At 38.3% G+C, this 16,586-nt stretch overlaps 2 protein-coding genes across 2 annotated transcripts; both read right to left on the bottom strand.

Moving 5' to 3' along the window:
* Positions 1-3,947: 3,947 nt before the first annotated feature.
* Positions 3,948-4,493, bottom strand: LOC138903991 (uncharacterized). The gene has a single exon (XM_070192550.1). The coding sequence runs from the start codon at positions 4,491-4,493 to the stop codon at positions 3,948-3,950; it is 546 nt and encodes a 181-aa protein (XP_070048651.1).
* A 9,861-nt stretch (positions 4,494-14,354) lies between these two features.
* On the bottom strand, positions 14,355-15,089 carry LOC138903992 (uncharacterized). The gene has a single exon (XM_070192551.1). The coding sequence runs from the start codon at positions 15,087-15,089 to the stop codon at positions 14,355-14,357; it is 735 nt and encodes a 244-aa protein (XP_070048652.1).
* Positions 15,090-16,586: the final 1,497 nt, after the last annotated feature.

Genomic DNA, 16,586 nt, shown 5'->3' on the forward strand with positions numbered 1-16,586 from the left:
CTATCCACCTGTCAGAGAGCCCCCGAAACACACTTTAGCAACATATATAGAATTAAATGACACAACAAAATACAAAATGACACCAACCGAAGCCTCATGGGGGACATATAACTAGAAAGTAGTGTCTTTATATTAGCCGAACAAGTGATACAAAACTTAAGGGGAACAACTTTATAGAGATATTACATGGTTATTCAAACAAACAAGGGTACTTCTTTTTCATTTCATTCTCGGCTTCCCAAGTAGCCTCTTCGACTTGCTGGTTTTTCCATAATACCTTTACGGATGCAATTTCTTTGTTCCTCAACTTTCGAACTTGTCTATCAAGAATAGCAACTGAAATCTCTTTGTATGACAGTTCTTCACTAATCTCGATGGTCTCAACCGGCACGATAGCAGACGGATCTCCAACTACCTTCTTCAACATGGACACATGGAATACCGGGTGCATTAGTGACATCTTAGGTGGTAGCTCAAGCTTGTACGCCACCTGACCTATCCTTTGAATGATTCTATACGGCCCGACATACCTCGGACTTAATTTCCCTTTCTTTCCAAACCGCATGATCCTCTTCATGGGAGATACCTTCAAGAACACCCAATCATCTTCCTTGAACTCTAAATCTCTGCGACGAACATCCGAATAGGAGTTTTGACGACTCTGAGCAGTTTTCAACCGCTCTTTTATGATCTTAACCTTTTCCATAGCCTGATGCACAAGGTCTGGTCCTATTATTTCGGCTTCTCCAACCTCGAACCACCCAATCGGCGATCTACATCTTCTACCATACAAGGCCTCAAAAGGCGTCATCTGAATACTGGCATGGAAGTTGTTGTTATAAGAAAATTCTATGAGCGGCAAATGATCGTCCTAGCTAACCTTGAAGTCAAGCACGCACGCACGCAACATGTCCTCAAGCATCTGAATATCCCGCTCTGCTTGCCCGTCAGTCTTTGGATGGAAAGTCGTGCTAAGATTTACCTGCGTACCCAAACCTTGCTGAATTGTCTTCTAGAAATTAGCTGTGAACTGGGCCCCTCGATCGAAAATGATGGAAACTGGAGTGCCACGAAGCCTACCTATTTCCTTGATATATAATTGAGCATATTGTTCCGCAGTGTCAGTGGATCTAACTGGTAAGAAGTGTGCTGATTTCGTGAGTCTATCCATGATCACCCAAATTGAGTCAAATTTACACGGAGTGCGTGGTAACCCTACCACAAAATCCATATTGATCATTTCCTATTTTCACATTGGAATTTCTATACTCTGTGCTAACCCACCGGGCCTTTGATGCTCGGCCTTTACCTATTGACAGTTTGAACATTTTTCCACAATGTTCGCCACACCCCTCTTCATGTTATTCTACCAGTAAACTTCCTTGAGGTCATGATACATTTTTGTAGAGCCTGGGTGCACGAAATATCTAAAAGTATGAGCTTCTGCCATGATTCTTTCTCGAAGACCATCTACGTTTGGAACACATAGTCGTCCTTGGTACCATAATGTTTTGTCATCCATGCCAAGAGAAAAAGCCAAAGTCTTATGTTTATGAATCCCTTCCTCCAGCTGCACCAACACTGGATCATTGTATTGCTTCTCCTTGACCTCCGTCACAAGCAATGATTCCACCCTATTCCGCACAATCACTCCCCCTTCATTAGAGTCCGCATGACGAACTCCCAAACTGGCCAACTGGTGAACCTCCCAGGCCAAGGGCCTTTGACATGCCTCCAAGTGAGCCACACTACCCAAAGATTTCCGACTAAGAGCATCCGCCACCACATTAGCTTTCCCCGGATGATACAAAATGTCGATGTCATAATCTTTGAGCAATTCAAGCCACCTTCTCTGCCTTAAGTTCAATTCCTTTTGCTTAAAAATGTATTGAAGACTCTTGTGGTCCGTGAATACATCTACATGGACTCCATACAAATAATGAAGCCAAAGTTTTAATGCAAAAACCACCGCCGCAAGCTCTAAGTCATAAGTTGGATAGTTCTTTTCATGATTCTTAAGTTGCCTTGAAGCATATGCTATAACCTTACCATGTTGCATTAATACACACCTAAGACCGATCCTTGAAGCATCGCAATACACCACAAACCCCTCGGTACCCTCTGGCAGGGTCAATACCAGCACCGAATTCAATCTTGATTTCAATTCCTGGAATCTCCTTTCACAAGCATCGGACCACTGGAACTTAACCGCCTTCTGCATCAATTTAGTCAATGGAGAGGCAAGAGTGGAGAACCCCTCCACGAACCTCCTATAATACCCGGTCAAACCCAAGAAACTGCGAATCTCTGTTGAAGTAGTAAGTCTAGGCCAATCCTTCACCGCTGCAATCTGTTGAGGATCAACCTTAATTCCTTCTCCGGAGACGACATGACCCAGGAATGTAATAGATTCAAGCCAAAATTCACATTTCGATAACTTTGCATACAATTGGTGTTGATGAAGATTTTGCAGAACTGCCCTGAGGTGATCAGCGTGATCCTCTTGACTTCGAGAATACACAAGGATGTCGTCAATGAATACAATCACAAAGGAGTCGAGGAACGGCTTGAAGACTCGATTAATAAGATCCATGAAAGCTGCCGAGGAATTTGTTAGCCCGAAAGACATTACTAAAAATTCAAAGTGCCCATACCGGATTCTAAAAGTTGTTTTCAGAATATCCTGCTCTCTTACCTTCAATTGATGGTACCCGGACCGCAAATCAATTTTGGAGAAGAACTTAACACCTTGTAATTGATCAAACAAATCATCTATTCTAGGCAATGGGTATTTGTTTTTTATTATGACTTTATTGAGTTACCGGTAATCAATACACATCCGCAGCGATCCATCTTTCTTTCTGACAAAGAGAACCGGTGCGCTCCAAGGTGACACACTCGGTCGGATGAAACCTTTCTCTAGCAAATCCCCTAGCTACTCCTTTAGCTCTTTTAATTCTGTCGGCACCATTCTATAAGGTGGAATGGATATAGACTGCATGCCCGGCATCACATAATTCCCAAAATCAATCTTCCTATCTAGAGGAATTCCAGGGAGCTCATCCGAAAATACATCGGGGAATTCATTCATAATTGGTACAGATTCAAGGGTAGGTACCTCAGCAGTGGTGTTCGTAACTCAGATCAAATGATAAGTACACCACTTCCTGATCATCTTCGTGGCCTTAAAGTAAGAAATAAACCTACCTTTTGGCATAACATTATTCCCTTCCTACTCAATAGCTGGCTCATTATGAAACTCAAGCCTCGTGATTCTGGCTCGACAATCGAGTTTGGAAAAACATGAATAAAGACAATTCATTCCCATTATTACATAAAAATCAAGCATCCCTAGTTCAATAAGATCGGCCATGGTATCCCGAGCACGCACCGTGACAACACAATCCCTATAACGCCGTGCGGCCATAATAGACTCGCCAACCGGAGTAGATACAAAGAACGGATCATGAAGCTGTTCTGGTTCTATCCCGAAGCTCGTAGCAACATAAGGAGTAACATAGGACAAAGAAGATCCGGGATCAATAAGGGCATACACATCATGAGATTGAACAATCAATATACCTGTGACGACATCTGGGAAAGCCTCCGCACTCTGTCGACCACTCAAAGAATAGAATCGACTGGGTCCTCCCAAACTTTGTGCACCACCCCTAGCTGCACCACGCCCTGTGGGTGCTGGAGAGCCTCAAGTTGGAAGGGGTGCTCAAGATGTAGCAGATGTAGGACTGGATGACTGAGTTGTGCCCCTTCCGGTCACCCTGACGGGATGCATGACACTGCCTCTGAATATGACCTCTCATCCCGTATCCGTAACATACAGGCATGTCCAGGTAGCAGACTCCCGAATGTATGATCCCACACTTAGGGAATGGGGCCCTCAGCTGCTGCTAAAATCTCCCTCCTGATCGGCCATGATGGTGGGACCCCTAACTGCCCTGACCGGGCCTAAAGATACTCACATGTTGTTGATCGTGCCCTGATGGCAGGGCACTAGCTGAATACTGAGCATAAGACTGAGATGGCCCTGATGATCCTCCCCGAAAAGCTGATCTCCCACCTCCGAATGAACCCCCAAGGTTGCCCGCTGATCGGGCCCTACTACTACTTTCTCGTTCCATCCCGAGCTTTAACTTCCGAGCCTCCGTAGCTTGGGCAAATGCCACCATCTTCCCATAGTTCATGTCGGAATTTAGAGCAGCTGTGGCAGCCTCATTAATAACCAAACGGCTAAGGCCCTGCATAAATCGATGCACCATAGTCTCCATAGTCGGCATCATATGAGCAGCATACTTTGACAGGCGCACGAACTCCATGTGATATTCCAACACACTCTTACTACCCTGTTTAAGGGTCTCAAACTCCACAACACGGGTTGCCATAGTCTCGGCAGGCAAGAAATGGTCTATGAAGGCATCCGTAAACTCACTCCATCCCGCCGGAGGGCTCCCCTCCTCATGGGAATCCTCCCACATCTCAAACCAGGAATATGCCACCCCTTTCAAACGATAGGAGGCCAACTCTACTCCCTCTGTCTCCGTAGCACGCATAACTCAGAGAGTCTTATGCATCTCATCAATGAAATCCTGATGGTCTGCCCCGGGGTCAGTACCTGTGAACACTGAAGGGTCTAACTGAAGGAACCTGTTTACCCTAGAACCGGAAGAATTTCCTTGCAAGCTAAATGAGGTGGGTGCAACATTTGACCTTTGAGCCTGGGAAGCTAATAACTGAGTCAGCATCTGAATAGCTCCTCTAAGATCTCCATAAGAAATACTGGGACCGGGAGCTGAGGCTGGAGGTGGAACAGGTATATCGGCGGGAGGGATTGTGGCACCCTCCACTGGTGTAAGAATTGGGGTAGTCTGTTCTGGAGTAGACAAATCAGGCAGTGTGATAACAAGGGGATTATCCTCAGCCGCATTATCAAGTAAGGGATCAACAACCACTCCTGGGGTGGCATTGGATTCTTGGCAAATTCCTACTCTCTTCTTAGGTGCCATTTACTGAAAGTTAGAACAATGCACGAGTTAGGGGAAAACAACCTTACGTTCCGCTCTATCGCACGATATAGAACAAAAATGAAGGGTATCATTCTTAAATGTCCAAGTATCCCCCTAATTATAGATGTGGTTGACAACACACCGATAAGAAGGGCTCTACTAGAAACAGCTCCGAGACATCCTAGGACACTTTAAAACCATAGGCTCAGATACCAAGTTTGTCATGCCCAACCTCGGGGAGCGCGATCGGCGCTTAACCGAGTGAACCCGGTCGAGAAAGCCTATTGAACCTTTCCTACCCGACTCATTCATAATCCAAAAAGGGAATGCGTCACCATTTGTAAAACAGGGGAGAGATCAGTTATATAAATATATAAACGTTGCTAGTTCATTTTTCCTTATATACGTACATTATGCCATAGTTGAGTTTCCAAAATACAACTCGATCCAACGACCAGCCCAACATATATACATGACCCATATAAACGTCTACGGAACCTCTAAGGGTACAAAAGAGCAACATGACAATGCCGGAAACAAGGCCCCAGCTATACCTCGAAATATGAGAACTTATACAAAAGAAGGACTACATGACCCCAGGAAGAAATGGGACTCACCAAGACTATTGTAATGAGTGTGAGGGAGAGCACCACTATTTAGGATCAGCATTGTCTGCGATAGAACCACCTACATCCATTCAAAGATGTAGCGCCCCCGGCAAAAAGGGTGTTAGTACTGTCGAATAGTACTAGTATGTAAGGCAAACACCAATCTTAGTAGAATGAACAGTGAAACAAAGAGAAGGCAGTCATAATAATCAATAAGTACTTCACAGAAATACAAAGAAACACCAAGTAAGGATCACATAATTTTCAATTCAATCTTTCCATCTTTTTAGGTTAATAATCTTTAGTGCCAAAGCCACAACTCATAATACCACCGTGTTTTTACACGGAGTCCGGTCTCGGCCCGACCGGCTAAGCCATATCAAGTGAGACATATCCATATCCACATTGTAAATCAATGATTCCAACACAAATGCCACCATGTGTACAACATGGCGTCCGATCTCGGCCCGATCGGCTAAGCCATCTCACTTGAGACATAACCTCTTTCAATTGTTCACTCAATTCACATCTCTTTCCCATCTTTCGTTACATGGCACAAACAACCTCATTTATTAAGTAGTTCTTGGCACTTGGGAACATTTTACAATTCAAGTCTTTCCCTTTGTATTCGTTCAAATAACATCATCATTCATGTTGATAAGTACCATCACATAAGGCATTTCACACATAAGGGAAGGAGCTTGGAAAATCATGATTTCGTTATCAAATAGCATGATGACATGGTAACCATCTAAAACAATTAGGGAACATGAATCTTTCAATCCAACACACTAAGGCAAACAATTCTAGTATGATCAAGTTGGAACTTACAACAATTACTCGGACACTAGGAGTTCTATTCTAAGAAGAAAAGAGTTAGCCATACATACCTCAGTTGTGCTTCTTTAGACTCTACAATTATCCGTAACCCTTAGCAACCTCAATCTATTTTTGCAATATACAAATTGAACCCAAAATTAGGAAAACGTTCATAGTTCTAGTTTACTTTTTATTTTTCCCACACTCTTTATCACATGCATGCAAGATGAATCACTCTCATACCCATGAAGTATTACCCTAGTACCCCATTATAGCTATATTTGAAATTAAGAGTTGGGGTGATGAAATCTTACCATTTTGGATGAAGATTTTGGTGCTCTACTTGAGTATTTCCAAGCTTTGAGTGATGGTTGAAGATTAATTGATGAAACTTAGGCCCTCCCTCTAGAACCCTCTCTCTCTCACACTAGAAATATGATAAATGAGCTTCAAAATGGACTAAAGGGGTGTTTTAACGGAATGGGGGTCGGGTTTTAAATTAAGAAAATGGGTGCCCCGACACAGGTCTGCGGTCGCATATGCGCCCGCAGAATGGTTATGTTGTCCGCAAAGTGACCGCAAAAATGGTCCTTAGGGGCCTGAACTTACGGCCCAGGTATGCGACCTGTATGCGGTCCGCATACTCATTTTGCGGTCGCATAATGCACCGCAAAACTCCCTCCGTAAAAATCAAGAGGGATTATGCGATCGATATGCGGTCCGCATGGTGGTTATGTGGTCGCATAATCGAACGCAAAGCAGACCTCAAATTGGCCAACGTATTGCTTCACTTTGCGGCCATTATGCAGTCAACATAGTGATTATGCGACCGCAGAAACGCGTCCTTCTGCGAAATATTTTCCTCTAAGTCTGTGGGGTACTTTTCAATCCAAAAACCCGAAACCCCGAGTTTTTGATTTAACGCAAGAATCTATGTTGGCACCACGAAACCCCGAGTTTTTTATTTAAATCTATACGAGTCCTTACATCCGAAAATTTCCAGAATCCGGACACGTGGGCCCGTGGTGAATTTTAGGAATTTTACCATTTTGGATAGGGTAATTTATTAATAGATGAATTTTGAATTAGTGAACATATATTAATTATTTTATATAACTTTTGGATAGTTTCGGATTTTTTGGCATTGAATCGAGAATTTTACGTGACGCGATAATCAGAAAGTGGACTTTGAGGCGAGGTAAGTCTCTTGTCTAATCTTGTGAGGAGAAAATTACCCCATAAGGATTAAATTGAATAATTATTGCTAATTGCGGGGGCTACGTACGCACAAGGTGACGAGAGTCCGTGCATAGCTACTATTAATGCTAAAGTCCGGGTAGTTTAGGACTCAAAGCATGAATTACTTGTGTAAATTATATTCTTTGTTTAATTAATATTATTTGATATATATATATATATATATATTCTTTGATTAATTAATATTAATTGATATATATATATATATATATGAATATATTGTGAATTGTTAGATAAAGATATTAAAGGATGGAAATCTCATATGCTTGATTTTCTGTTTAAATTTGATTGATTGTTAAAAGAAATTGTTCTTCCTCCATAATTTATCTTATAATAAATATACTCTTGTTTTGGAGGTAGATAAGAAAATGTCCTCCTTTCTTGTGGAGCGGGCCGAATGCCTCGGCAGGATAGATGCATCTATGGATCGCGCCGCACATCCCTCGGCAGTGTACACAACACTCTGGATCGGGTCGTACGTCCTCGGTAGAAATCGTACTTAATAATAATAATCACACGATACTTTAATAATTTATTTCAGCTTGCGAAGCTAATTGATAATTGAAAAATCCTTGGAATTTAATGAATTATTATTCTTGCTTGTTAAAGAAATAAATTGTTATTCCTGTAAATGATATTTCATTGATAAATTAGAAATTATTTGAATTGAAGGAATTCAATTAATATATTGAGAATTATTCCATTTTAAGGAATTTGATTATTTTCGTTGATTAAATAAATTATTTTAAATTATGTAAATCATGCTGATTTAAATATCCTAATTGTATTTCAATTATTATTATTAACCATAGTGAGTGTCAAAGTCGGCCATCTCGTCTCTATCACTTCGAGATTAGGCTTGATACTTACTAGGTACACGTTGTTTACGTACTCATACTACACTTGCTGCACTTTTTGTGCAGGAACTGAGGCAAGTACTAGTGGATGACCTATCATCTTACACCAATGTTATCCAGGGGCATAGTGGTGAGTTGTTTCTCTGATCCGTTCTGCAGATACTAGTGTCTCTCTTTGTATTTTTTATTCTGTCTATTTTTATTTCAGACAGTATTTAAGGTTTTGTATAATCTACTATATGCTCATACACACTATATGCCCATACACTTGTGACACCGGATCTTGGCACACACATTGGTAGAATTTGGATTTTATTATTTTTCTTGGTTTTAAATTTTGTTAGCCACAGTGTTGGGCGCCATCATGACCTATAGGTGAAATTGGGTCGTGACATTTGGGTCGTGACAATCCTACGTGTTCATGAAGGTCCTCTCACGTTCGCGTAGAATAAAGGGACCTGGGAGGGGTCAGTACCCATTACCCCTCGCGTTCGCGAAGGTGTAGTCGTGTTCGCGATGCTCAGGCGGGCCAAGCCTTCGCGATCATGAAACAGTCGTCGTTGTAATGACCCAACCATTCATTTTAACTTTTAGAACCTTGTTCCCTAAAATAAAACTTTATGTAGGTGCTTGTAATGATTTATGACTTGCGGGGATGGTTGGTTCGGGATTTGGAAGTGTTTGAGGTAAAACCGGAACACTTGGTTCCTTAAGTTGGCCTTAAAGTGCTAAGTTTGACTTCGGTCAACATTTTGAGAAAACGACTCCGGAATAGAATTTTGATGATTCCAACAGCTCCGTATGGTGATTTTGGACTTAGAAGCGTGATCGGAATTTTATTTGGAAGTCCGTAGTGAAATTAGGCTTGAAATGGCTAAAATAGGAATTTAAAGTTTGAAAGTTTGACCGGGGAGTTGACTTTTTGATACCGGAGTCGGAATCCAGTTCCGAAAATTTTCATAGCTCCATTATGTAATTTATGACTTGTGTGTAAAATTTGAGGTCAATCGGAGTTGATTTGACAGGTTCCGACATCGAATGTAGAAGTTGAAAATTCTAAGTTTCATTAAGCTTGAATTGGAGCATGATTCGTGATTTTAGCGTTGTTTGATGTGATTTGAAGCTTCAAATAAGTTTGTATGATGTTTTAGGACTTGTTGGTGTTTTGGGTTGAGGTCCCGAGGGCTTCGGGTGAGTTTCAGATGGTTAACGGATCAAAAGTAGGACTTAGCTGCTGCAAAAGCTGCTGCAATTTTTCTGCTGGAAATGCTGTCAAAATCGGGCTGCCTGTCAAAAATCGAACCCCTGACAAAATTGAGCTCCCGAGATCGAACTCCCGAGAACGAGCTCCCGAGATCGAACTCTCGAGAACGAGCTCCCGAGATCGAGCTCCCGAGATCGAGCTCTCCCAAGAACGAGCTCCCGAGATCGAGCTCTCCCGAGAACGAGCTCCCGAGAACGAGCTCCCGAGATCGAGATCCCGAGATTGAGCTCCCAAGAACGAGCTCCCGAGAATGAGCTCCCGAGATCGAGCTCCCCAGAACGAGCTCCCGAGATCGAGCTCCCGAGAACGAGCTCCCGAGATCGAGCTCCCAAGATCGAACTCCCAAGATCGAACTCCCAAGATTGAACTCCCAAGATCGAACTCCCAAGATCGAACTGGACAGATCGAGCTCCCAAGATCGAACTGGGTAGATCTGTAAGTTATAAAAACAGAGGCATTCAACCCATTTGCCATTTTTGACAAACTTGAGCTTGAACAAAAGCGATTTTTGACAGATTTTCAGGGAAAGACATTTGGGATAAGTGATTCTAACTCGGATTTGATCAATATACACGAATATATCATTGTTTTCACAATTTAATTAGTGTTTTGAGATTGAAATTTGGAAAAGTTTAGAAATCTCATAGAAATGAAATTTTGAGATTTCGGTATCGATTCGGAGTCGGATTTGAGTGAAACTGGTATGGTTGAACTCGTAATCAAATGGGTTGTCGGATTTCATAACTTTCACCGGATTTCAAGATGTGGGCCCCGCGGGCAAATTTTTAATTAATTTCGGATCTTTTCTTTAAAATATAGTATTTTCTTATAGAATTGATTCTTATAATATTTAGTGATTGTATCAAATTATTTTGGCTAGATTCGAGCCAGACGGAGTTGGTTAATCGTGGAAAAGGCCTTATAGTGGATTGAATTGGAGCAAGACGAGGTAAGTCACTTGTCTAATCTTGTGAGGGGGAAATTACCTCATAGGTGATTAAGATTAAATAATTGTTGCTAATTGTGGGGGCTACGTATGCACGAGGTGATGAGAGTCCGTGCGTAGCTACTATTAATGCTAAAGTCCGGGTAGTTTAGGACTCAAAGCATGTATTACTTGTGTAAATTGTATTCTTTGATTAATTAATATTAATTGATATATATGAATATATATTGTGAATTGTTTGATAAAGATATTAAAGGATGAAAATCTCATAGGCTTGATTTCTATTTAAATCAATTAATTGTCAAAAAAAATTGTTCTCCTCCCAAATTTATCTTATAATAAACATATTGTCCTTCCGGAGGCACATAAGAAAATGTCCTCCTTTCTTGTGGAGCAGGATAGATGCATCTATGGATCGCGTCGCACGTCCCTCGGCAGTGTACACGACACTCTGGATCGGGTTGTACGTCCTCGGTAGAAATCGTGCTTAATAATAATAATTACACGATACTTTAATAATTTATTTTAGTTTGAGAAGCTAATTAATAAATTGGAAAATTCTTGGAATTTAATGAATTATTATTCTTGCTTGTTTATGGAATTAATTGTTACTCCTCTAAATGAGACTTAAATTGATAAATTAGAATTTTTCTGAATTGAAGGAATTTAATTAATATATTGAGAATTGTTACATTTGAAGGAATTTGATTATCTTTGCTGATTAAACAAATTATTGTAAATTCTGTAAATCATGTTGATTTATGACTCACCCGGATAATACAATCCATTTATCAAATACCTTTGGAATATCTTCCATGGCTCTTCTTTTCTCTGAATATCAGAATTTTCTAAAAGAAATATCATTTATTTTTTAGACACGTTCTCATATGACTTGATATCATCATTGTCATCTTTTGTAATGGAAGCAAAAGTATCACTTTGTTTAGCAAAAGTATCTTTTTACTTTTGAGCAGTCAAATATGCCTGCAAGTGTGCGTATAACAGACTATCTTCTGGAATATCTTCCAGATGGACGGATGGTCCAATCGATGATTCATTTCTAAGAGATATCCTCTCATTAGTTAAACTCTTTCTTCCCATCTGTATAACTGGGGAGTTTGATGTGGATCCGTATAACGATCCTGAAGGTGATGATCTTCCTCTGGACTGTGGGGATGATCTTCCCCATCCTCTACCTCTTCCTCTACCCCAGGGGGGTTCCATCCTGTAAATACTCACGAGATAAGAAATCTGGCAAGGAATTATCAATTCCTTTTTTGTATTGTATTTCAAAATCAAAAGGGGCTAATTGAGTCTGCCATCTTGCAAATATCATCTTTGAGGCATCATGTTTAAAGTCTTTATCAAACATATATTTAACGGATTGTGCGTCAGTTTTTATCAAAAAACTTTTGATTGTATAAATTATCTTGAAATTTTAAAACACACTTAACTATGGTTAACATTTCATGCGCCACAGTAGCGTATTTTCTCTGGGCTTCAGACCATTTACCAGAGTAATATCTAATCAAATATTCATGCTTATTAATGGGATTTATCTATTTCAAAATCCCTCTGTAACCAATGTTAGACGCATCAGTCTCAATAATCGTTTGCCATGCAGGATTAGCAAGGGTCAAGCAAGGTAAAGATTTAACACGTTGCTTAATATTCTTTACCAAAGTAGTATGACTATCAGTCCAAGGGTATTTATAATCCTTTTTAGCCTATCATATAAGGGGGCTAAATCACGCGACAAATCTTTATAAAAAGGCGATATATAATTTAAACTTCCCAAAAATCTTTGTAACTGAGTTCTATCAGTAATAACATCGGTAAATTTTGAAGCAAAATCGATCGATCTTTGAATAGGAGTAATTTTTCCTTGACAAATATAATGTCCTAAAAATCGAATATTAGTCTGGAATAAACTCATTTTTTGTTTTGAGATAACCAAACCATTTTGTATAACAATTCTTTTAAAAATATCTAAATGCTTAATATGAATTTCAAGTGTTTTGAAAAATACCAAAATGTCATCAATATAAACAATGACAAAGTCCAGATATAGGTTGAATATATCATTCATAATTTTTTGGAACTCAGAAGGGGCATTCTTTAAACCTAAAGGCATAACATTCCATTCATATTGCCCAAATGGAACATTAAAAGCAGTTCTATAAGTATGTTGTTTAAATATTTGAATCTGTCAATATCCAGATTTTAAATCAAACTTTGAAAATATATTGGCATCATATAATCTAGACAATAAATCTCTTTTGTTGGGAATTGGATATCTAACCCACTTCAAATATTTATTCAAAGGTTTATAATTAATAACCAATCTGGGAATACCACGTTCTTTTTCAGCAGCGTTATTAACATAAAATGTTGTGCAATACCAAGGAGATTTTGAGGGTTTTATCAAACACTTTTTGTAACAAATTATCAATCTCTTTTTTTATAGAATTTCACTAATTCAGCATTCATCTGACAAGGTCGAGATTTAGTAGGAATATCATCCTCAGAGAAATTATCTTCATATGGCAGAGTGACAATATGCTTTTTTCTATTCCAAAAAGCACTGGGATGTTCTGCACAAATATCAATAGCAATATTTTCGGAAATCAATTTGATTTTTTCTTGTACTTTAGTAGAATTTAAAGTATCAAATATATTCATACTAAACAATTATAATTGCAACGAATCATTATGTTTCTGTTTCATATCAATTAAAGCATTTATATCTCTAGTTACGGGATCTGTAACAAAAGTATAACTTATCTTATTTTCCCTATAAGTGGTTGTAAATCCTTTTGAGTCTATGCTAGTAAAAGGATAAATAGCATTAATGAAAGAGGTTCCAAGTATAATTGGAGGATATAACTGATTTTTCACTAAGAAAAAGAAGTGAGGAATGCAAACTTTATTCTGACAAATACCAGTATTAGGTAATTTATACTTTATATCTAAAGCATGTCCTGATGCAGATTTAACCATATGAGTAGTTTTTTGAAAATATTTAGAAGGTACTAAACTTTCTTGAATGCAGCTAACATCAACTCCACTATCAATCATAGCAATATTTGTAATAGAAAAACTATTATCAATAAGAATAGTACATTTGATATACCATTTATGAGCAGTAATAATTGGCATCATTCCTAAAAACATATCATGTTTAGGATCAAAACTAATAAGTTTTTCCTCAATATCATTTTCAGAAATACCTTTGTTTTTGTCATTAGATTTCTCAGCTGAAGAATTGATTTTCTCAATCTGAGTAATCCTATGATCACAAATCATTTGATTTTGTTTAAGAGATTTGATCTCTCTTTTTAAGTTTTCAACTTTAATTTTTAAATCATCGAAAGAAGAATCTCTTGCTGGATTTGTACTTTTATTTAAAAGACGGTTATTAACTTCTAACAAAGAATAAGGCTGGGAATATTCAAATTCCTTTTTTGAGTTTTCAAAAGGTTTTGAAGAATTAGAACTTGAACTTGCAGCCAAATTTATAATTTTTTCACGAAGATTTTCATTAGTAACTTCCTTTAAAAGTTCTATTCTATTACATTTTCATCAGTAACTTCCTTTGAAGACTTTGGTAAATCTAGTAGCCTTGCGATATGCTTTCTTGGCATCACGCTCTTCTTTGGATCTATATCTAGATCTCTTCTTCTTATAAGGACTATCTAAGTTTGGGTATCTATGATACTTGTGTTTCTTCTTCTTATGAGTAGAAGTCTCGGGTAAACCGAACTGGGTACAAAAATCTCCTAACTGGGATTTCTCCTTAAGCTTATCCATCTTAAGCTGTCTAGATAACTTTAACTCATTGCACAAGTTTAACCCTTCCTGTGTGCATATTTCTATTAATTTACCATAGGTATAATCTTTGTACGGGATTTCACTATAACTACCTCTTAGAGTTTTTCTAACTCTTTCAGCAAATAAGGAGGGAAGGCCATCTATAAACTTAGCTTTCCAATGGTCGTATTTATTTTTCGGTAGTTCCATAACGCTACTCATAAAGGTATCTTTATACCATCTGAATTCACCTAAGGTCCTACATCTAAGACCATTAAGTAGAGTACGGACTGTCTCATTCTGATTGGTAAATCTACCATTGAAGTATTCTAAAATAGTAAGAACAAGGGTGTAAACGACATTTTCTCTATTTGCTACTAGAGCCATGCCTAAGTTATCAACTCCTTCATCAAGGGCTTTAGCATTAATAACCATTGCCCTTTTATCGACAGTTAAATAATTGTCCCACCAGCCACGAAGTTGGCTAGTAAAACCTGCAACAATCATTTTGCAAATAGTTCTATCTGTATTTTTCATACTTTTACAGATAGTTGCATACATAAGCATTCTATGCACAAGAATAGTCAATTGTCTATCAGTCAATCCATCAAGATTCCATTCGTAAATTTCGGAACCACTGTAAGACGTATTAGTCTGATTCCAATCACGTTCCTCTATTAAAACATCTTGAGGAGTAGGACGATTGTAATAATAAGTTTGCATTCTGGGTTTATCAGCATATCTGCTATCAGCAAACTTACTATTCTTTTTGGGATACCCTCTGAGTTTATTAAACTCTGATCAAACATCATTTTTATAATCAAAAGTAGTCTCTAATTTATCGGCAAAATATTTTGATAAATCAATAGGTTTGATATTCAAACCGGATAACTTTTTTTCAAGAAGTTCTTCTAAATCATAAAAAGATCTAAATTTAAAATCCTGAATCTCATGGGGTCTTTGAACATGAGTAAGAATAGTTTGAGGTTCTGATTTGCTTGTAGAGGCAATATCAGTCAAAATCTTACTAGTACTCATATCCTTAATCAAGATTGTTAAATCATCAAGTTTTTTATTAAGAAAACTGATGTTTTCACCCAAAACTTTAACATATAAACTCAAATAATTATTTTGCGAAATTAATTTATTAATTTCTGCGATGCTAACTGCAGCAATATCTTCATCAATAAATTTTTGAAATGCAGTAAAAGCAATACCTGTATTATTAGGTAAAATAAAAGGTGCTTGAGAAGGGTAAATGGCTTTAGTAATATTGCCACTCCCGTCTTTATAAGATCTTTCCAAAACTTTTATAAAAAGCGGTAAATATGTGGTTATAAACCAAGGAACAAAATAAATAATTTGATTATGTAAAGCACAAGTTTCATAAAACTCTTGAGAAATATTATTTAAATCCTCTTTACTATAAGTATCAAAAAACCAAGTTTTAAACTGGTTCCATTTATCACTGAAAAATTCTTTTTGAATATAACCTCTAACTTGTGACCCTGGACTAAAATCAATTTGATGTGGAATCATTAAGTATCATTGGGGTCAAAATCTATTTCGGACGCAGAAGGAATATCCTTATCAGAAATATTATCACTATCCTGAACAATATTTGTCTGGGGGTTAATCTTAACCCTTTCAACAGGCTTATCACCTACTTTAGTAGAAATTGTGTGTAAAGATGCAGCACGATTTCTAGTTGGTCTATAGACTGGTTCAGCAGGAGAAATATGTTGAATATCAGGTAGCAGTCTACGATTTGTAAAAGAGTGCCTATTATAATTAGCACTAATAGCATGCAAAATTCTATTATCAGAAAATGACTGTCTATTATAAGTGGAACTATTATTATCAAACTGAATGCAAATCCTACCATCCGGATTTTGAGTGATATGTGAATATTCAGTATTACTGACGGCATTAGTAATCTGACTTGGTGATATAACCGAGTCCAAAGTCTATGTAGTTGGGAAATTAATTTCTTCCCACTTAATA

Source organism: Nicotiana tomentosiformis, unplaced genomic scaffold, assembly GCF_000390325.3.
Source record: "Nicotiana tomentosiformis unplaced genomic scaffold, ASM39032v3 Un00302, whole genome shotgun sequence".
Classification (NCBI taxonomy): Eukaryota; Viridiplantae; Streptophyta; class Magnoliopsida; order Solanales; family Solanaceae; genus Nicotiana; species Nicotiana tomentosiformis.

Bases quoted from the DNA above. Each gene is read 5' to 3' on its own strand.
- LOC138903991 (XM_070192550.1), bottom strand. From the start codon at position 4,493: ATGTGGGAGGATTCCCATGAGGAGGGGAGCCCTCCGGCGGGATGGAGT.
- LOC138903992 (XM_070192551.1), bottom strand. From the start codon at position 15,089: ATGATTGTTGCAGGTTTTACTAGCCAACTTCGTGGCTGGTGGGACAAT.